The sequence below is a fragment of the Podarcis cretensis genome (genome assembly GCF_951804945.1).
Source record: "Podarcis cretensis genome assembly, chromosome: 4".
Taxonomy (NCBI): Eukaryota; Metazoa; Chordata; class Lepidosauria; order Squamata; family Lacertidae; genus Podarcis; species Podarcis cretensis.
In genome coordinates, this window is record NC_137173.1 from 46,340,764 (window position 1) to 46,364,207 (window position 23,444).

A 23,444-nucleotide genomic window follows, 5' to 3' on the forward strand; every position below is an offset into this window, starting at 1 on the left:
GCTAGACGTGGGCCAACAAATTGAATTCTTTAAAGACAGAGATCTTAAGCGTTCCAAGGTCTCAAGTCCAGGAGGTGGGAAGATGGGTTGCACTCTTCTGGAAGGAGCAGGTTCATAACATGGGGATACTGCTGGGCTCAACATTGTCATTTGAAGCCAAGGTGGCCATGGTGACTAGGAATACATATTTTCAACTCTGGCTGGTTCACCAGCTATGGCTCCTTTTTGACAGATATAACTTGACTATGGTACTCTATGCTCTATGATTGAAGCATTGCAATGTGCTGTCTATGGGGCTGCCCATGAAGACAGCTTGAAAATGTCAAGTGGTTCAAAATGCAGTGCTCAAATTACTGGCTGGGGTTGCATTTAGAACTTGTGTGACTGCTAGTCACAGCTACATTGGCTTCCAGTTCATTTCCTGGTTCAATTTAAGGTGTTCACGCTAGTGTTTAAGCCCCTAAATGACTTGGGCCACAAATATCAGCCCCTGTAAGTAGTTCTGCCACCCTCAGAATTTCAGGTAGTGGTACCTGAGACAGTGCATTCTTTATGGCAGCCCCTAAATTCTGGAATTCATTCCCCACAAAGGTGTCTCCAGCGCATTCATTATACAGTTATTCTGCAAATGTTGAAGATGCAACATTTAATTTTGGGCCTTGAGATGTGTATTTTAGGACCCACACTACACCTATCCCTATGCCTGTGACTGTGATTTGTTTTAACTGTTTTGGTTACTGAATTTTAAATTGTTGTAACCCACTTTGGGACATGCTAGTGAAGTAGGGTAACAACAACAACAACAACAACAACAACAACAACAACAACAACAACATGCTTTGCTTAATTTTAACCAATTGACTCTAAATACAAGAGGCATGTAGCTGAGCTTTAGTGAAAAGTTGCTGAATCAAAACTTTGAATACTTAAGGATTGCAGATCTTATGCTGTAACTCATTGAACAATAAAGCAAATTGTTAAGTACCAAACTCACCATGGCCTTTTGGTCTCTTCTAATAATTAACTGTGTCTTAACATGAGAGTTACCATAAGGTGTGACCCTAAAATGCAAATGCACAAGTGTAGCTAACAGTATGTTAATAAAATGTGTTTCAAGTATTTCTGAGAGGAAATTGCTTCAAACATATAGCTTTGCTTGCACAGGAAGGACAGTAGAGTCAATTAAATGCCATTCCCTTCACCAGAGGCAGTCAATGCTGCTCCCTCCAGACGTTGTGGGCTACAGCTCCCAACAGCCCAAATCAGCATGGCCAATGGCCAGGGATGATGGTAGGTGGCAGTCACATTAACTACACCTGCTGTACCATGTAGCTTTCATAGATCCGAAAATGTGGCTGTCTCACTTTCCTAGCTCAAGTTTGAAAAACAAGGAGTAGTAATATGTAGGGAAATGGGGGGGATAATTGGGGGAGGGGGAGCAAAGGCCTGGTTCACAATCACAATTCTATGTTGTGAGAACAGGAACACTGATTTCCTTTATGCATGTAGGTCCAATTTGTGCTGACTTTCCCATCAAGGACGGGGTGGCTGGGGGCTGAATATCTCTTCAGGGAATCTTGGCTAATCAGATAGTTACCTTATTGTACTCCTGCATAAATGTATGCATCCTGTATGCATGTAAGCTGATAAGGTTAGATCATAAAAGAATTGATGTTGTTTGGTGCACCTTTCAGGCACTGGTGGAGGAAGAGGGGGGCGGGGGGAATGCACTGCCCGCAGCAGTGCGATCCTGGTGGGGTGCCATCACAACTGCCCCCCACCCACACTGGGTGCCACGTCTCCGCAGGTGGCACGGCATGCCCCCAGGACGCGCACCACGCCCTGGGACGTGTGCCAGCCATGCCCCCACCTGCTCTCTGCCCCCCCTGTGCTGGAGCATGAAGCTCCGCCACTGCTTTCAGGTATGCTTTTCCTTTGTTACAAAAACTAGTTTACCTGACCTTAAAAAAGATTCCCTAGTTCAGTCAGGAGTAGTGTTGCCCTCTGGATAGTGGCATTGCTACGGCTTACCTGGAGGCTGTGGAGGCAGGGCAGCATCAAAGTTGGGGCTGAACAGGTACACACCAGCAGGAACACTAATTTCACTCTGCGAGTACCACTCTACAGCCCTGACTTCACTGCTACCCTGCTCCATCTAGGTAAGTGGTAATAAGCAGGGGCGGAACTTCATGCTCTGGCACCGGGGGGCGGGGCTGGCATGCGTCCTGGGGGTGTGGCGCACTGCCCACAGGGGTGTGACACCCAGTGCGGGCGAGGGGGGCAGCCGTGATGGCACCTCACCGGGATTGTGCTGCCGGGGACAGTGCGCTCCCCCCGCATTCCTCTTCCTCCGCCAGTGGCAATAAGGAGTGCAGCTTAGTGGGACCTCCCTACCATGCTCACCACTCCTGAGTTCAATGGTTCCTTGAAGAAAGCTCATCATGGAACAAACTACCTAGATATTTCTTGAGTGTTCTTCTCTTCCAGTCGCATTTATAGTGCATCTCATATAGAATCAGAAGTCTGAATTAAAACACTAACTTAGAGAAGGGCTATAAATCCTTCTAAGTGTCAAGCCCTATGGTTAGTATTCTATTGTATTTTAATGTTCACATTATTTTTTAAATTAGTGTTCACATTTCCATATCATTACAAACTAATCTTTCCTTAAAAGCAACAAAAACAAAACCCCAGTAATGTTAGAAATAAATGTGTAGCAAATTTGCTGAGCAGATCTTCCAGGGCATTCCAGTTTCATAGGAAATGCAATGGGGATATTACTTAGTTTATTTATTCCTGGGTAAGTAATGTCCATAAAGAAGTGTACACGGATTCTCAAGAGAGTTAGTAGAGCTGGTGACTGTATTATTTTAGTTTATCTTTTTAAAAACTTACTCGGTTCGCATTTTAAGGATAGATAGTGGTCTTAAATGGAAAAAGCAAGTTCTATTTCACCTCTTTAGTCAGTGACAAGAAATAGTGCTGATTTCTGTCAATGCTTCTTTGTTTGGCATGGCCCGTATTAACAAAGGATCGTTCTCAATGTGTCTTTGCTTCGCACACTGAAGGAAGGACCGCATAGCAAAAATAAAGCATTGGAATAAACATCTGGATTTATTTGAACACATAATGTACTAGTTACGTAGTAATAGTGCTTCACCCTTTCCTGAATGCTTGTAGTGGCTTCCCTTGGACTCTTGTGGGCTGTGGCATGCCAGTGGAAAAAATGTTCTTTAAGTAAGGTACACAATGTTGTTCCAAAGACAAGAGTTCTGGTTTTAATTAGTAGTAATGCATGAGTTGTTGAATTAATTTTATTTGTAGATTAATGAAGAACAGCAGTAGTTTATTGTTATTTATGTATATAGATGAACAAATACATTAGGATATAGAAGGGCAAACAATAATATACTTAATAATTTGTTTACCACTGAGGAAAAAGGTAGGTGTTCTTTTTTAAAAAAAAACAAAACACACTCTGGTTTATTTATTGATTCAAATTTATATTCCACCCTGAGCCAATGTGAGTGTCAAAATAAATACTTTGATCAGAATTGACTATTCTCTCCCCGCCCCCCCGCACCCCCCCCCCCCCGTTTTTACATTTCCAACATGCAAGTTTTCAGATTTTGGTACATTTGTATGCTTTGTCTTTCTTCATATGTGGGATGCATTTGCATATCACACAAAATCATACTAACTTTGGGCTTTCATCATAAAGTGCAGCACAGGATTGCCCTGTCTAGTACAGTTACTGCTCAGGGCTGAGTCAAGACATTTTACTGCCTAACACAGTCAGGTTGTTCAAAAAACAACCACACCGGCAGTTTACTCTTGTTGCAACATTGGTAATGGAGCAGAGCCATCAACCACAGCTGATGGCACTGAACTTAGGAGGCAAAGGAAAATATGTGAGGGTGTGTGCACACTTTGCCTCTTAGCATTTGCCACCTATAGCAGCTGCCTCAATCTAGCTCATGGTAGGCCTCACCCTGCTATTATTGCTAAAGGTATAAAATGTCAAAAATTGGGTTCATCTTTGTGGCTTAACTGCATATTTGATTCCTCTGATTGTGGACATACATTCACCAAGAACAACGCTCAGGGATTATTGTTTGGGATTCCAGACTTTGTTATGGCATCTTAATTAAAAATCAGGTCTAAATAGTATTAGTTCCTAGAAGAAAAACAAATAGGCAGCTAGGCTTTGATGGAAAAACCATTAGATCCCATATTTTCACCTGTTAAGCCCAGCTGTTCATTGTGGGACTGTTTTTTCCCTTTATGTTTTAAGAGATCAGTTTTCACTACAGTCTATAGAGGAAACTATAAACTAGCTGATGTGAACAATAGCTGGGTTTACAATATATGTGATAAGGGATGCCTCATTTTGGATGGCAAACCTATATTTTTAATGTCTTCTCCTTATGCTATATTGAGTTCTGGTGGTATCTTATAAACCGGTCATTATACTTTCGGTGCAAACTTGACTAATAGAGAGGTCTATTGACACCATCTGTCTATGGAATCCACAGCCGCTCTCAAAACCTCTGGTTCATTTTTCAGTAGAAATGCATTCTTTATGCTTAATCTCCCCATCTCATCCCCCAACCCCTGCCATCCCTCCAAGGTTTAAAGTGGAGATTCTTGTTTGTATTTCACATTATTTTATACAGATGGCAACCGGACGTGCAAAACGAGGGGGGGGGGGAGTTGAGATAATTAAATGTGTTGTGCAGATTCTCTGTATAATCTGATATGTTGGCACATGTTACATAGGCAGTAAGAAAACCCTGGGGCAATCTGGACATAAATAAAATGGTGGTAGCTCATTTTACAGATAATTCCCTTTAACTATTCTGTTATTTTGGAAAACCATGATGTGGGGGTGTAAATTCTTTCAGTGGGTTGTGCATTTAGTCCAGATATGCTAGGGTGTCTTAAAGACCTTTGCCTGGTTTAATAACAACCAGTTTAACTGAAGCAGTATGTTAGAATTGTTTAATCTTTATTTACAGCAGTTATTGCTAAAAGACAGTGAAGAAATCCTATATGGATAGAATGAATCTAATTTCTGAGCAATGACTTTATGGGTGATCACTACATGTACTTCGTTATTAGATGCCAGTTCAACATAAAACGTGAAACATTCTGAAGCAATTTAACAAAATATGCTTTCTTTATTTTACTATCCCTCCAGAAATAATTTTCAACATGCAGTTTGAAAACTCTAATGCCTCTTCTTCCAGAATGGCACAACAGAAACATTTCTATCATACTTCTTGTTTTAGAATTTTGGACATCCATTGAAGTTGATTGGTAGTAGGACTGACAAAAGGAAGTGCTCCATATGCAACTTAAATAACCCTACATTTGGTGATTGCCTGTAGGTTAGATGGCTTTTAAAAAGAATGAAACAAGTAATGAAAATGGTCTATCAAGAACTTAATTGGCATATATTAATACAGCCCTATATGTTCAGGGTCAGATTAAATTGCCGCAAAGTTAAGAAAAATAAGAGAGCTGAGTGGGAAACACATCTTCTCAAAGAAAGGTATCCTTGGGGGGGGGGGAATAAACCAAATCAGCCTTTTGTTTGATCTAGTGATAGAGCATCTGCTTTTCATACAGTCAGTTCCAGGTTCAATGGGGGGGGGGGGGGAACCCTGCCTGAAATCTTGGAGATCTCTGCCAGTCAGTGTAGCCAGTACTGAGCCAGATAGACCAGTGGTCTGACTCTGTATAAGACAGATTCCTGTGTTGCTCTGACGTTTACTGTCATTGCTTAGTGCAGAAATCAAAGCCTGTTATTGCTGCTGGTCTAATGTGGGTTTTGCAAATACCAGCCGGATTTGTACAGGGGTTAATTCACTAAAGTATGCTGAAGGCTTGTGATGGTCTTTCTTGGCTACTAATGATTATGGTAGACTACTGAGCAATTTGGAAACTGCTGGTATTGCTAGTAGGAATATGGGGTGTTGTGTCAGCAAGTGTAGAAGATCCACTGTCATTGTGGGTTGTATTGAGGCCAGCAATGAGCTAATACAAACTGCCGTGGTTACTCATTGACAATGCTTTCAGTGTCTAGGATTTTGCTGTTTTGTGCTATTATGTTACACACTGTTCTAATTAATTTTAAATATACCTACATATAAATAGTGGTGTTAAACTAGATATTGGATTTATCCAGTTTTGCTAGGTAAAAATCATTATAAAGTTCTTAACCAATAAAAGAGCTGGTTTGATGGATAGGCAAAGCAAGCAGTTCCAGTGCACATGCTCGGTTTATCAATGTTAATAAACTTAAGAATGTCTCTAGACTACATTTAATTGATTTGACTTATTTTCTAGGAGTATCACTTGACTTTTTCTGGTAGAATTGACATAATAGTGACTAGTAGACTAACTAGTTTAGGACAAAAGCAGAATTTCAGGGTGAGGCTTTATATTTTCACTCAGAAGTCAGACCCATTGACTTCAATGGAACCTCTGCAGGGGCAAGTGTGTACAGTATTGCAGCATTTAGTGTACTTTCAGATGTGATAAAATTCCACCCAGGATTGAACTGTTTGTTCCACTTTGTCATAACAGAATGTTAGTAGTTGCTATACAGTACAGTGGAACCTCGTGTTATGGACAGGATCCGTTCCGGAGGCCCGTCTGTAATACGGAATTGACGCAAGCCGAAGCGTCGCATCTGTGCACGCGTGTGGCGCGATTTAGTACTTCTGCACATGGGCGAGCAGCGAAAACCAGAAGTAACCTGTTCCGGTACTTCCGGGTTGCCACGGGACGCAACATGAAAACACCTAACCTGAAGCCTGTGAATAAACAAGAGCTGTTTGAAGAATCACTGTGTCGTCTGATATGTGCACCCACAACTTAACACAACCTGCCCTTATTCTGGCATTCTAACAACTGTTTGTTGCTGTTTAGTCGTTTAGTCGTGTCCGACTCTTCTGACCCCATGGTCCAGAGCACGCCAGGCACTCCTGTCTTCCACTGCCTCCCACAGTTTGGTCAAACTCATGTAGCTTTGAGAACACTGTCCAACCATCTCGTCCTCTGTCGTCCCCTTCTCCTTGTGCCCTACACTACTATTACATTTTTTAAAAATGTTGATCAGGAAATTAGAGTTAACAACAACATTTTAGTTTTGCTACCAGCAAGTTAAAATAAAATGACTATACTTGTGCTTTAGATGTTTAAGGAAACATAATGATTATATGCAACTAAAATTTGTCTCAGTTAAGCTTATCGTTTCCACTTTAATATGGCAGCAGCTTAGGATAAAGATTTAATTATTTTAAAATGCACATGTCCTCCAATTCTCTTTAGTGTTTTTGACTCTGGGCCTTCTCAAATTTCAGAATACTCAATGTTTGAAATTTGTCTCTAAACTAATGTGCAAAACAATCTGTCAGCATTACCCTGTTCTGCAGCCTTCCAGTACACTGAAAGGCATTCCCTTTCCCCAAATCAAATTCTAAATATAGCATTTAATGTGCTTTCCTCTTTCAAGTCTGTCTAATATAAGTCCTAGTGTTACTGCTGAGATCCAAATCTTTATTTCATGCCTTCCTCTTTGATCGAAAATATACTTCTCCTTAGAGAAATTAATAATTAAAAATTAAACAGAAATTTTGTTTAAATTAATGAAATAATGCACTAAGCCAAAGTGCTAGAGGAGCGAACAAGTGAAAGAAAATTTTCATTTCTGCAGTTCCCATTCCAAGTGATCCCCAGCAGCAACTAAATTTTGATTGTTATACTATTCATTTAGATTACAGACTCTCTTTGGGTGTGGTTATGTTGATTTACCTGTGAAATCATCACACCTTTTATTCTTTTTGTGCCTCATTAACCTGGTGCTCACTAATGCTTCATGAATGTTGGGAAAGTTGACTTTAAGGTTTCAATATGACTGAGGTTGACTGCATTCCTTCAGGGATTTGTTACTAATCCTTTAAAAGGCTGTTTGAAATATTTTGTTTTCTGAAAGTATAAATGTCTTTACAAAATTACCCCTAAAATTTTGCCTTGGTACTTTTTGTCATAGAAGCTAATAACTCACACAAACCAAAGCTCTTCAACTATCATCTTTGACTCTGACTATTATGCATTAGTTTTTAAAAGTTTCAGTGGATGTTTGAGTATGTCAAACAAGAAAACACAAGCACTGCCCAAAGATGCATGACAGGTTTTTGAGGAACCTTCTGAAAAGGAATTAATAAGTTGTGCTTCATACTATATTTTACTGCTTTTATTTTATATTTTACCATAGCACATACCAATGCATTGTGCTAGTAATCTATTTCTCTAACTGTGAAACCTATGCATATCTGTTCAGAAGTAAGTTTGTAAACTTAACTGAAAGCTAATTTAAGTTTTCACACTGTTGTAATCATTTTACAACAGAAGTCCAAAATGAGAGGCAGGTTGAATGGGAGTGATGGTGAACTCTGAGACTATGCCAGGCATTGCACCAATATCTCTCTATACTAAATCCAACATGCTTTGCATAGAAAAAGTTCCAGATTCAATCCCTGATGTCTTCAGGTACCTATGTTTGGTAAACACTCCCATCCTAGACCCTGAGAGATCTATTGCTGGTTAGTGTTGACAGTCCAGTGGTACCTCAGGTTATATACGCTTCAGGTTACATATGCTTCAGGTTACAGGCTCCGCTAACCCAGAAATAGTGCTTCAGGTTAAGAACTTTGCTTCAGGATGACAACCGAAATCATGCTCCGGCGGCGCAGCGGCAGCAGCAGGAGGCCCCATTAGCTAAAGTGGTGCTTCAGGTTAAGAACAATTTCAGGTTAAGAACAGACCTCCGGAACGAATTAAGTACTTAACCTGAGGTACCACTGTACTGAGCTTGATAGACCTAGTGGTTCCTACATCATGTTGGCTCTCTGAAATTAAGCAATTTATGTAGATTTGAAAGTCCTTTCTCCCCAAAGTGTATATGACACTTTTGAAGCTGAGTAGCATAAGATATCTAGGTGCACTGCTTCATGTTCCAGGAGGATTGCAGTATAAGAGCCAATGCCTTTGTCCAGATATTAACATGTAAAAAGCAAAACTTAATCAATTATATAGACTTATATTTTTTAAAATGTGGCTATTTTTGCACACATAACAAGATTTTGTTGCGCTGATTATTTAGAAACAACAAGGGGCGCTGAATAATTATTTGGCAGAGCTAGCAGAGCCCGGAATTGTGGCTTCCATGGCAGACTTCTCCTCCTCCTGCAACTGCTGGGGAAAGATGTCCTGGCTCTTCCCAACGTTGTGCGTGCAGTGCATGGCACTTAGGGTGCTTGACATGTGTGGCACTCAAGGCACACTATGCTCAGCGTACATGGTACTCAGGGAGCTCAGTCAGTGTGTGTAGCGCTCTGGGCGTGTGACACTCGGAACGCAGTGTGGTTAGTGCAACATCAGTAGGAGCCAGGACCTTTTCCCCCCGGCAGCTGCAGGAGAAGAAGAAGCCAGAGCTTGGGATGCTCACACATGGGTGTGAGACCAAACACAGATGCGACACCAGTGCCCCCAATCTGCTTGGTAAGTTGGCGCATATGGAGACAACAGTCCTGACACGGGAGAAGTTTTAAAAGTAGGACGCAGTGAATACCAGTGTGATTTATAAACAGAGTCAAGGAAGCTTAAAAGGAGTAAGAAGGCTGTCTTAAAAAAATTGAACACTTGTCCAAATGAGGAGAAAACAAACTTTGGCAAAAAAAAAAAAAGATATAAGGAGACAATAAGTAAAAATAATTCAAGGAGCACATTGGAAAAACAAGGCTCATCAACAAAAAAATGTTTAAATACATTAGTAGGCGAAAACTGACCCGGAAGGTGGTTGAACTTCTAGAAAACTAGGGAGTCAAAGGAGTGCTGAAGAAGAACAAATGAAATTATGTAAAGGCTGACTGAATTGTTTTGCATCTGACTTCATGTAGGACAGATCCCTGTGCCTGAACTAACCTCAGATTTCTCCATATGCTGACAGGCTAACCTACCTCACAGGAGTGTTGTGTAGATAAAATGTGGGTAATCCTCCCTTATACTACCTTGAAGATATAAATGTAGGAAATAAATGTGCATACTTTTAAAAAAACACATTCCCTACAGCTCTCAACAACACTAAAACGATACAATCAATCCCTGAAAAAAAATTGCATGCTGTATGTGTTCTTTTGTTGTTGTTTAGTCATTTAGTCATGTCCGACTCTTCGTAACTCCATGGACCAGAGCATGCCAGGCACTCCTATCTTCCACTGCCTCCCACAGTTTGGTCAAACTCATGCTGGTAGCTTCGAGAACACTGTCCAACCATCTCGTCCTCTGTCGTCCCCTTCTCCTTGTGCCCTCCATCTTTCCCAGCATCAGGGTCTTTTCCAGGGAGTCTTCTCTTCTCATGAGGTGGACAAGGTCTTGGAGCCTCAGCTTCACGATCTGTCCTTCCATTGAGCACTTAGGGTTGATTTCCTTAAGAATGGATATGTTTGATCTTGCAGTCCATGGGACTCTCAAGAGTCTCCTCCAGCACCATAATTCAAAAGCATCAATTCTTCGGCAGTCAGCCTTCTTAATGGTCCAACTCTCACTTCCATACATCACTACTGGGGAAACCATAGCTTTTACTATATGGACCTTTGTTGGCAAGGCGATGTCTCTACTTTTTAAGATGCTGTCTAGGTTTGTCATTGCTTTTCTCCCAAGAAGCAGGTGTCTTTTTATTTTGTGGCTGCTGTCACCATCTGCAGTGATCATGGAGCCCAAGAAAGTTCTAGATGTGTTCTAGATGCTACCTTTACTTTTTTGTCTAAGATTATATATGGTTGCTAACTACTATAATGCGTAGCAACATCTAATAGTCAGATTTCTAAACAGATAATGGACCTTTCAGATTGGACTAATCCTTACTGTTTAATTTATTGGTTTTAGCAGGTGATTATAGGTATAAAATAATATAGATAAAAAATAAGGGACGCGGGTGGTGCTGTGGGTTAAACCACAGAGCCTAGGACTTGTCAATCAGAAGGTCGGCGGTTCGAATCCCCGCGATGGGGTGAGCTCCAGTTGTTCGGTCCCTGCTCCTGCCAACCTATCAGTTCGAAAGCACGTCAAAGTGCAAGTAGATAAATAGGAACCGCTCCAGCGGGAAGGTAAACAGCGTTTCCGTGTACTGTTCTGGTTCACCAGAAGCAGCTTAGTCATGCTGGCCACATGACCTGGAAGCTGTCTGCGGACAAACGCCGGCTCCCTCGGCCTATAGAGCGAGATGAGCGCGCAACCCCAGAGTCAGTCACGACTGGACCTAATGGTCAGGGGTCCCTTTACCTTTACCTTATAGGTATAAAAACATGTTTTCTTTTTGGTGCAATACTTTAACTTTATTATACATCCCTAAACAAATCTTGTTTGTGCAAGCACAATTCCATAGCACAATTACTTCTTGCGTAATTTACCCAGAGTTTTCTACACTTTCAACAGACATTTCATTCAGACTTGACAGATCATAAAGCTAACTTTCCCCTTTCCCCTCTTCCAAATACTAGTTTGGGGAATTTATTCTTCGATATATAGACAGAATTATGAACAGTTTGTTTTAAAAGTTCAAGATCTGAATTTTAACTTTAAGATGGACAGGAAAGATTCACACCACCATACTACCCATTATTCTTCCATTTAATATAATGCATATTAATTGCTTATTCTAATTTGTTTTTGGGGAGGACCCTAATTGTTTTGGATTAAACAACCTGGCTAAACTAGTAAGTGCCCATCTTACACTATGCAGCCCATTCTTATTGTTGTTAAAAGCTGGCTGTGTGGTGGTGTTAGGAATGTCTGATGTTAACAATTCTTAAAATATTAAATATTCACAGTAGATTCATGTGGCCATAAGTGGTTAACAACACTTTCAATTGGGCATTATACATTGTGTAAACCTTGGAAGCAGCTGACCTTCTGTATCCCTGGTGTTTCCTGAACTGGGTTTTATATCCTGTTAATAAATAACTTTAAGGACATATAGGCAGTTCTGACATTTCACTTACCTTTCCAGGAAAACAGAATGAGATTCCAATTACAGATTTATTTAAAAAAAATTTTTTAAACAAATGCATGTCTGTATGCATGTAAGGAGAAGCTGCATAATTTATCAAGAAAGTGAATGTATACAAGTTACACTGAAAAGAGGCAGAGCTTTGGTTGCAACTATCACTTGCAAGTGCATTAATAAAAACATTTAGGGTATCCCATACTACTTATGTACATCTGTTAGGCAGCTTCCCAGTCATATAAGAAGATGTGAATGTTTTTTACTGTACAGAAAGCACTTGTAGATGAAATGATTTGGAAACGTGGAATTAAGCCAATTGATTTAAATTGCATAGCTGTCAAGTGTCCCTTATTTGGAGGGACAGTCCCTTATTCCAGCACCATGTCCCACTGCTGTCCCTTATTGATAGATGTCCCTTAAATGTCCCTTAAATTTCAAAGGAAGCAGCTCCTCTCCCTCCCTCCCTTCCGGCCAGGGAGGAGGGAGGCTCCAACTGTGTTGCTTGGCTGTGTTGCTCACCCAATAAGTAGTCTAAGAATGACTGGGGGTGGAGCTTGCATGCCTTGTGTGTGGCTAGTTAATGCAAGCTGAGGGGTTTTTTGAATGCTGGACGCCATTTTGTTGCACGTGCTGCTGCAAACTTTGCAGTGCAAAGCCAGGCCGGGGAGCCATCTTAAGTTGAGGCTGCATAGGCCTTTTGGTGCATGTGATTCAGATTCTATTCAGTTGAACCTCTGGTTGGTTGGACAGTGTTCTCGAGACTACCAGCATGAGTTTGACCAGACTGCAGACTGCAGGAGGACAGGAAGACTGGAGTGCCTGGAACAGGTGAGGCTGCAGGTCCCTTATTTTCAAGGCTGCTGGTCCCTTATTTTCAAATCTGTAAGTTGACAGCTATGAAATTGTGGTATGATTTATTTTGATACCACCAATTGCCATGAACAATATAATTGCAGCTTTTGTTTTTGTTCGAATCTAAAAAGTGATAGTGTTAGTTTTTAAAAACAAGATGTGCTTCCGAGTATTTGCTTACTTCCTAGTGCACTCCAGTATTTTCACACCTAGTGCACTATCTGGTCTGTTCATATCTGGGCTCACCTGAACCAAAGATGTTCTGGCTCGCATCTCATGCTTCCAACCAGTCTGTTGCACCTGCTCTTTGTACAACCCCTTTGTATTTAAAAACCAACTGAGGAAATTAAATTTTGTCAGAATCTTGGTATTAGTTTGCAAATGAATTGTGTGAAGTCGATCAGTGTTATGTACACAGTAATTGCTCTTTTAACCAAAGGCGCTGAATATTTGGCATGCTATATCTTTCAGTCTAAGATGTGAAATTTATACTAAAGCAGGTTGTGCTAGTTTGTTAGTTTCCTCTATTGCAGTGATTATCAGCTTTTAGAAGGAGAAATGTGGGTTCTTTGTAGATAAAGTATGTAACTAATAAGTATTGTGTTTCTGTGTTCACCAACTAACCCTTCTGGGACAGATTTCTGACAAGAAAATTACAGGATTTGTGCCCTTTGTAAGATTTATGTTGATACATAAAGTTGCTTCTACTAAATAAAACACAAATTGGAACTTAAATAACTTGACTATAAGGACAGAAATTAAAAGTATAGCTGTGGAAAAAGATTACTCAGATGTCAAAGCTGTTACATCCCCTCTGGCGGCTGTCATCAAATTTGTGGTTAATGTGTTCTATGTGCCACTCTTCTCTTCATGAAAAATACAGCACACTACAATTTAAGGAATTTTATGGAATGTTTCAGATAAGAGTGACTTTATTACAGCACTTAGGTGGAAATATATTCACAGGCAGTTCCTTGTGTTTTGTCTCTCACCCCGCCCCACTTTATGCATGAAGAAAATCTGCATTTTATATATTTGAACCTAGCATTTGCAGACTCTTCATGCAATCCATCTTTCTGGAAAGTGTCAAACGACTGCCTGACTGTGGAACAGTGGGGTCACAAAATCAGAAGCCAGTTTGTGATAATGCCCCAGTTTTGTTCTGGAAGTTAAAAATCATCCATGCTTATCTTTCCTTTAGGAGGCAGCTGAAGATAGTACTCTTTAAAAGATACTTCGATCAAAATGTGCTGAATTTTTGGAGATGTGTATTTATATATTGCTTCCTTACGTTCACTGACTTCATCGATTTCATGATTGTATTGATCTTATGTTAACAGTACAGGAATACTACAAGCAACCAATCAATTCTTAAAGTATTGTACTGCTTTTAAATGTTTACTGTGAACTGCTTTAAAAACTCTGGTCATAGTGGCAAGCATGTTAAATAGCAATAAATATCTTGTAAATGCTAACTTGGAAGAACATATAATCGCCCATTATCGTAATAAAATCTTAACCAACTAGATGACATCAAGCTAACTATAAGAATAAGCAGGAAGTACTTGTTGATTTCCAAGTTGATTTTCTAGGGGGACGCAGGTGGCGCTGTGGGTTAAAGCCTCAGTGCCTAGGACTTGCCGATCGAAAGGTCGGCGGTTCGAATCCCTGCGGCGGGGTGCGCTCCCGCTGCTCGGTCCCAGCGCCTGCCAACCTAGCAGTTCGAAAGCACCTCCGGGTGCAAGTAGATAAATAGGGACCGCTTACCGGCGGGAAGGTAAACGGCGTTTCCGTGTGCGGCTCTGGCTCGCCAGAGCAGCGATGTCATGCTGGCCACGTGACCCGGAAGTGTCTCCGGACAGCGCTGGCCCCTGGCCTCTTAAGTGAGATGGGCGCACAACCCCAGAGTCTGTCAAGACTGGCCCGTACGGGCAGGGGTACCTTTACCTTTACCTTTTACTTGTTGATTTCCAAGTGCACCATTTTAAATCCAAGCCACAGCATTTCCATTACATCTTAACCGGAAGTAGAAATTTAATTTTTTATTCACATTTACCCTCCTTAGGTTCCCGTCTTCGCCAAGAGGATTCTCCACCTCGCATTGTTGAACATCCTTCGGATCTAATCGTTTCTAAAGGAGAACCAGCAACTTTGAACTGTAAGGCTGAAGGCAGGCCCACACCAACTATTGAATGGTATAAAGGAGGAGAAAGGGTTGAAACAGACAAAGATGATCCTCGTTCTCATCGGATGTTGCTGCCAAGTGGATCTTTATTTTTCTTACGAATAGTTCATGGCCGCAAAAGCAGGCCTGATGAAGGAGTCTATGTCTGTGTAGCAAGGAATTACCTTGGTGAAGCTGTGAGCCACAATGCATCGCTGGAAGTAGCAAGTAAGTATTTCTCCTCTTTATCCATCACTGGTAGCCACCTTAGAAGCAGCTGCTTGAGTGGAATTTTAAATACAGAGAGGTCATTAGCTTTTCATGTCTGAAAATGTATACAAATAACATATTTAGTTAGGTTTGAGTGCAGAACATTAGCATTCTACTAACACTTGTATATAATGTTTATATTCACACAAGCAGATGATGAATATGACTAAGTAAATTAGAATATCTGCTTTTGTTTTGACTATATGGTCAATAAGCTAATTGTATTCAGCAGTACAAATGGCACTGAGCAATTCTGAGCTAAGCAAAGGGGAGAAAAAAATGCAATGACATTTCTTAAGTGTTTTAATGAGTAAAAAATGGTTTCAATTAGTTACAAAATGCTGTGAGGTTATCCTTGCAGACTCTTGCATCTACTGAGGGGTGTTGCAGTCACATGTCTTGTCATTCATTTTAGTGTGCTCACGTTGACACTCTGTTACAGTATTTAACAGAACTTGCTAAGTGTACTAGAGGCCTACAGTTTACTTACATTCACTCTGGCATGTTCTCCACACAAGTATGCACTATTGATCAACAGACATGAAATATGCTGGGAGTTGTGCAATTGGTAAAGAATACTAAGCAGAAATGTCTTTCTGAAGCATTAGCAGAAATAAAAACTTCCCCATTGCCTTCATGCAGGATAAACAATGCTAAAATTGGGCATGTCCCCAGCATTTCAGTGTCAGTTAGTTAGAATGATTCTGTTTAAATGTACTTCAAATCTTGTACAGGAAGTGCCTAAGAAAATGTTTGATTCCCGCCCCCTTGTCTGCAAAGCTATATGAATTGGTACACAAAGTTTTTTAAAATGCATGTGCGGTACTGATTCTGTATTTTGTGGTAGATTTTAGGGTCATACTGTAAAATTATCAGTTTTGGTACACGATAGATGTAGTTGTATGTTGGTTTCTTTATACTCTGGGAATTTTGTTGTTTGTTTAGTTTTGTTGTTTGTTTAGTTCAGTATCTAAAATGTCTAATATGTGAATATACTTGTTCTCTATTAAATGGCATCAGATTTGATTAAGGACTACATCAGTGCTAAAGTATTATTACTGCCATTCCACTTCTCAGTTTTTAAGTGCACTTATTACCCTCAAAATGAGCCCTCTTGATCAGAAATACAACAAGAGCCTTAATGGTAAGAATTAGATATTTATTAAAAACATTAGCACTATGTCATTCCAGTGGAAGAATAGTGATGATGCAATCAGAGGCACACACCCCTCCTCTCAAACACACACACACACACACATACACACACACACAGAGAGAGAGAGAGAGAGAGAGAGAGAGAGAGAGAGAGAAGCCGAGTAAAGGGAAAAGAAGGAATGGAACTTAGCATAAAAGAGAAGTGGATATCTGCAAGAGAGAGAGGGGACATTAATCAGTTTTTCAAGAGAGAAGTGTTGTGGTTTATTGGCATAGGAGATATTCAGTTGCCTTGTAAGCTGTAGTTTTTAGGAGCTTTGACAGGAACAAGTTGCACTTTTCCAGTTATGGTGAAATAAAGGCACTCTGCTGCAGTTATTTAGGCTCCTAGTTGTTTGTCTGTTTATACCCCTGTTTGCTCCCCTTTCCCGTCTTTAAGTCTCTGTATCAGTGCCTGTTTTGGTCTGCCAAACTATCCCCTTGATCCTACAGTTGTATTGGAGTTCCCTCTTCTTGCCTTTGCAATGTCTCTCTCCCCACCTACATACAACTGCTTCCAGCCATGAGGCTCTCCTGCTCAAATCTGTGATGTTTACTTGCCATGGGTCACCTTGTTTATTCCCACAACCCCAAGTCTCCTGGCATGCACAGAAGGAAGGATGGAAGACAGGGAGGGACTTCACTTGGAATACAGCAATACAGAGTTTGTAAAGGGTTTTCCTCAACTGCTGTTTCTAAGCTTATTCAAACTGCTGCATAAGTGAAATGAAATGTTTGCCTCCGTTTCAGCATGCTCTTGGAAGACAACCAGAGAGATTTAGATATGAAACAGCATAAATCTCAACCACTGTCTTTTAATCTTATTGAAACCTGCTCACAATACTGCGTTCCCGAAGTCCTGTGTGCTTGTGAGAAAACGTGATGGGCAGGGTTGTCTCATAACTTAACCAGTCATTTGGAAATTGTGAGAAATGCAGGAAGGTGCCCCCCCCCATTTCTTATCTTCTCCAAACCAAGGACAGAAGGCTGAAAGTTTCTTGTTATAATGCAGTTAGGAGAAGAGAGCAAAGCTCTTGTTTGTCTTCCTCAATGTCCAATGTAAACAGAGTTATTTGGAGGTTATTAAGAGTACTGTACTTCTACCCATGCTGAGACCTGTTGTATTGGCAAGTAGAGTTGGTGATGCCTGCTTTCCTTTTGCTTCTGTCATTTTCCAATTCCCTTTCCCTGGAATTATTTCCTATACTGTATTTCTATGACTGTATTTTTATTTGCAGCTACATATTCTGAGCTATATGAGTGAGTATTGAGTGAACTGTTAATTAGGAAGTTATATATTGCTGTTTGTTTGTTTGTTTGTTTGTTTGTTTACAACATTGTCAGGCTTATTTTCCACCTGACTAAATAGTTTCAGTGAAATACTGGTTAAAAAGAGATCCTAACTTTTTTAAAACTAGCTTTAAAGATACACCTCTTGTAGAATGGTCTTTGGAGATTGAAATATGATGCTTGATATTGGGTTAGAAGAATTGGGCCATATGTATACAATTTACTTTAATTGTTGAATGAAATGGGATTTTATTGTTGCATCTTTTTATGTATTTTACTGATCATAAATCACACTGTGGAAAGCTATATAGAAAAATAAATATTGAAATGGTAGAAAAATAGAAGTATTGTTGGTGTCTGATACAGTGGTTGGAAAATTTTGGATACTGAAAGCAGCTTAACCGGAGATAAGCTAAAAACATTGACTATACTAAAGGAGAGTAATGAAAATAAAATGTAACCTCTAACATTATATGTAATATATGGTTTTGGAAAACTGAACAAAATCATATGCAGAACATAGAAGCTGTAATTCTTTGATGCTCAATAAACACTGTTCTGTATTCCTGCAAGGAATTTTAGCTGCTGTGCTTTCTATTTTGTTGTACACATTTATTTTTAGTAAACTTTTCTTAGGTTACCTGTCAGACTCACAGCCAGATGTGGCTTTAAGTTGATGGAAGTTGATGGGGCATGCAGCCAACTCCTAAAACATTTTCTGCTAGCAAAGACAATGATAGTATGGAAGCAGAACCCACTCTTAAGAGCTGCCATATTACTACTGAAATCTGCTCAGCTCTTTTCTTGAGTTTCTGAACCCAGCTTTTTGATTATTTGAAATGTACTTAAATTAATTCAGTGTTATTTGTTTTTGTGGAATATAACCAGGTTCAGATTACCATCTACAGGGACATGTTCTCTGGTAGTTAAAGGTCCAATGTAATGTGGTAAAGGGCATGTTCTTGTCAAAACTATGCAGGGCAATTTTTCCTCTATAGAGATCAGTTTTCACAGGGAGATGAAGCATTGCTTACTTCTCTAAGTCCAGACAAGAATCTAGCAGTGACATAAACACTTAAAGCATACTGCATTTTTTTGTATTCAAAATAAGGAAAAGCAAATGCTGTTTGGGTGCTAGCATGCCAGCCTTTTAAGATTTCTTAAAAGTTTTTCTTTCACTATACACCTAAAACTGTTAGTATTAAAAGAGTGGTGCTTGTTGGAAAAAGTTAAATTAGTAAGCTTTAAATATATATATTTTAAAACAAAACAAAAAACTCATTGTAGCTAACCCTAGGCAGCCTTGCTTAGAACAGTATGGATTGGTTCATAGCAGACAACTGTTTTAATAAATTTGGTTAAACAGAATGTAAATTTGTTCCAGGCTTTCCAAGAAAAGTATGATTCCTATAAGGTATACCAGAAGGATATAGGACAGTAGAGATGTTGCTGGTCTGCACTTCCCATCATTTTTGACATTTGGCCAAGATGACTGATGGAAGGATCACAGATTAGTCACCCCTGAAATAAACAGTTCCAATAAATAGTATTTTAGTGTTGAGATTTATGATTACCTCCTAAAGACTTTTCCCCACATCAGTCATGTTTAGTCTGTTTTCTTAGTAAAAATTATTGTTGTTGTGTAACTTCTTACCCAATGCAATCATATAATCCTCATATTTTGAAATAGAATCACTATCCTTAACATACAGTCTTGAGGAGAGCTGTGTTTTAAAAGCTCTTTGCTCAGAAAGTACCAAGATTAATAGGACATTGATAAGAGACTATATGGTGCCACTCTGGTCCACAAAAACAGCAGATGATCATTCATTCACTATAGTTGAATGTGACTTGCATCCTCTGGCCATGACCTGCAAAACTAGCTTCAGGGTGCATATTTGGCACTGTGCACAAATATCTCCATACTACTCAAATGGTAGCTGCTGTTAGCTTGGCATTCAGATATGTAGAATGGTGACATGTGTTTTAATCTGTTTTTATTGTTCATTTTAATTATTTTTGAATGTTTTAAATAGTTGTTTTTAACCCTTTTTACTGATAATTTTACTGTTTTATTCATTTTGTAAAGCACTTTGAGGTTTTTTGTTTGTTTGTTTACTATCTCCCAGATTATAAATTGTATGAAATAAATAAATTCAGCACTAAATCATCTGTCACCAGGATAGAGAAAAAGTGGCTTCTGTAACAAGCCTTCCTTCCTCAAATTGGTGATCATATCTGGCAGTACTTACTTTATGTTTTGAGAATGCATGCAGCACTTTTTCAACAGATGGGGACAACACAGAATAAAATTGGGTTAGGGTGAAGGTAATTTTTATTACAACACTACTCTAATCTGTTAGAGTAGATTTCGAAGCAGGTTTTTTACTTTTCTTTTTGAAGCAAACCTCAGGCATGGGGAAAATATGTTTTCTGAAGATGTACCTAGAAGCAGTAGCATTTAAAAGGCTGTTGAGGCATTAAAAGGTTTAACTGAACAGCTGTTCATAAGCACTTTAAAAAAAAACTTTCCTATTTTCTATTTGCTGTAAACTGAGTATTACTGTATTACAGCTATAAGAGCAGTTGGTATCTTGAGTTACTAGATGCCTGTTTAAGGCTTTTAAAAATGAGATGACATTTAAAATCTTACTTCCCGTGCAATAAAATAACATTTTTTTTTGTATAAGCTTGCTGTTTTGCAAGGTAGTATATACAGTATTTCAAAAAAGCATATGGTTATATTAGCTTTTTCTATTCATAGAAATGTTGGAGATTTCAAGTAATGTCATTTGCTACTTTAGCCAGCAGCACAACAGATTATCACTGAGTGTCATTTAACAGAAGATTTGGTCTAGGCTTTCAAGTTTTCTGTTTAATTCTGGGATGATTTTCTGGGATGAACAGAAAACAGGGCAAAAAGAAATCCTATAAACTAGTAGCAAACACCTTCTGTCTCTGTGTGTCTTTATGTAGCCAGACCCACACTATTCATACACACAAAAGGGAGGTATCCACAGGTGTGAGCAAACTCCAATGTTTGCAGAAGTATAACAAATCCTTAGACACCGCCCCCCACGAGAAGCAAGTCAATGAAGATTGAACATACTGAGGATGTGTGTGAAAACATGGGGAATTAAATGGACTATCCTGGAAGAGGATACTGTAAGTCTAGCTTACTGGAACACTTGTTACAAATACCTTGGACCTAGAGAAAATCCTCCTAATTTTCTTTCCCGTTCCCAAGCAGCATTTTTCATGGAGGGTGTAATGTTGTTCACCTCCTCACTGGGCCCTTGAAAGGAACAAGGCTGGCATTGGACTGGATAAGAGTCAAAAGGACACAAAAATAAAACCATAGCTAGGAAGGACCTATAATTCTGCAGTGACAATTCTTACATTCCAACCTTTCATAGACACTACTGCCTTCCATAGATACCTCTTCCCCCAAGTATAGAAAACCATTAACTGTGCCATGTGTACATGAACACACTACATATGGCCAGCTCCACACATACCAAAATAGAAATTTTAAGTTTCTTCTTTCTGTTTATTTATTTATTTCATTTTGCATGAAGCTTATTCAGTATTTGTCGTATATTGTTGTGTTTTAGTTTAGGAAGGATTTGTGTAGGAAGACTGAAGTGTAGTAAGGCTCTGAGTCACTCACAAAGGTTTGAGCAGAAATTTGGGGCAGTATGTGAAACAGCATAATATTTTTTCTTTCTTTTTAATTGTTTGGTCCAGAATGCAAAAGGGTTCATATTGTTACTAACACTTAGGAGATGAGACACTAGCCAAGCTATTTACCTTAGTCTGGAGTTTATTACATTGAAATAGCTGAAATTCTTGCAGCTGTGTAAAAAAAGGAAGAAAATGCCAGATAAATGGGGGTATCATATATTTTGAGTACTTTACCCAAAGCCGCCAGAGACAGAAAGCAACCAAGTTCCTTTTCCTCCTGGCATGAGTAAGTGGAGTACATAATCTAGTCCAGCTGCACTGATTTGCTGTAGTGTTCTGTTGCATAGGATTTTTGGTTAGTATTTTTTTGTACTTTTCTAGCTGTATTACAGGTTCAGTTAGGTGCTAGGTTTAAGAGTGTTTTAAAATTTAGAATGTAATCCTTGAAACAAGTCTTGTCTTGGGGGATATAGAACTTATCTGTAGATATTTAAAGTAGAGCTAAAGACAAAGACAGATTCAACAGTTCCTGATTCTGCCCAGGAGGCTAGACCAGAACCAGAGTGTTAATAATAACCAGATGCTGGTGAATAACTTTGCACAATCGTGTGCCAACAAGCCTCTTACTGGTATTGTTCTGAAGTGCTAATGTTGGTGTTGTGCCAGAAGCAGAATATGTTTCCAGTGCAGCTAGTGTGACTGTCTTGTACTCTGTTGATTGTGGAAATGTGCTCTTCCTCATGCGGATTCTAATTTGAAGGCTTATACCATGCTAATTGATAAGCTATCAGGGTTTGCCAAACAGTTAACTGCTATCAACTAATTATGACTGAGACCCCAGATAAAAAAAGATCACTTAGGAGATGATGGGAGGCAGGTTTAATTATTAAGATAATGTCTGTCTATCTTTCCCATGGGAGTTTGGGGAGAGAGATGAGGATAGTTTCTTACCAGGTTTCACATTCTTTGCAACTATCCACTGATTGATACTACATCAGCTACACTGATACTGATTAAAAAAGAGGCAGCTTTTTCTTATTTCCCCTGACCCTCTGCTATATACGGCAGATTTAAATAATGAACTACTTGTTCAATAACACTAACTGTGTGAGGGTCTCACAAGTCACCAACATTATCTGATTTCTTTGGCATAACCAGAATATTAGAATCAGAAACTTGGTGTATGGTGTGCTCTTCTGACTCGTTTTGCAAAATATGCTCTCCCCCCCCCCCCCCGAGTTGTCCTATTAATCTTACTGAACATGCTTGGGCTTCTGTTACACCTTGACCTGACACAGTATTATTGCCTGTACTGTTTTCTTAGACATTTCTTCCTCCCTCTAGAAAACTAGCCAGGAATCCCTTCAGCTTTGATCCAATGCTTAAAGAGGCACCAAGGTTGGTTTCCAGTTAAGATATGCAAAAGTATGTGTATAGACAACTCATCATAAACAGTATTGTGAATTGAATTGCTTGAATTCTACTCAAAGTGATTGAAGACTTGTCTGTTTTACATGCCAGCTACATTCTATTCAGCTCATAACTAAAGCTCAGTAGATTGACTAGTCATAGCTGCCTTAAGTAAAACTAAGTGCACAAGTTATCTCATCTGCCCCCCCCCCGGCTTCTAGAATTAGCAGATAAACATATATACATATTACCCTTCTCCACGTGTCTCTAGTGCAGGGGTGGCCAACTCCCAAGAGACTGCGATCTACTTTCAGAATAAAAATCTGGCAGTGATCTACCCCCATTTTTTTAGGGGTTCAGCTCAAAGTTGTTGAGCTTTTTTGGGAGGACAAAAGCACTGTTTTTTTGGGATTAAGGTGCAGGCTTTTTGGGGAGGGAGGGGGAGGAAGGCAAGGGGTTAAGTCACTCACAAAAACATCACACAGAGGGAACTCCATCTTCCCT

General features: G+C 39.6%; 1 protein-coding gene across 4 annotated transcripts in view; it reads left to right on the forward strand.

Moving 5' to 3' along the window:
• The window catches only part of ROBO1 (roundabout guidance receptor 1), a 581,397-nt gene that overhangs the window by 326,692 nt on the left and 231,261 nt on the right, over window positions 1-23,444 (forward strand). For all 4 annotated transcript variants that reach the window (XM_079974735.1, XM_079974736.1, XM_079974737.1 and 1 more), the window contains one exon: window positions 14,994-15,320. In XM_079974735.1, coding sequence (XP_079830861.1) covers window positions 14,994-15,320 — 327 coding nt within the window. The remainder of the gene's footprint in view (window positions 1-14,993; window positions 15,321-23,444) is intronic.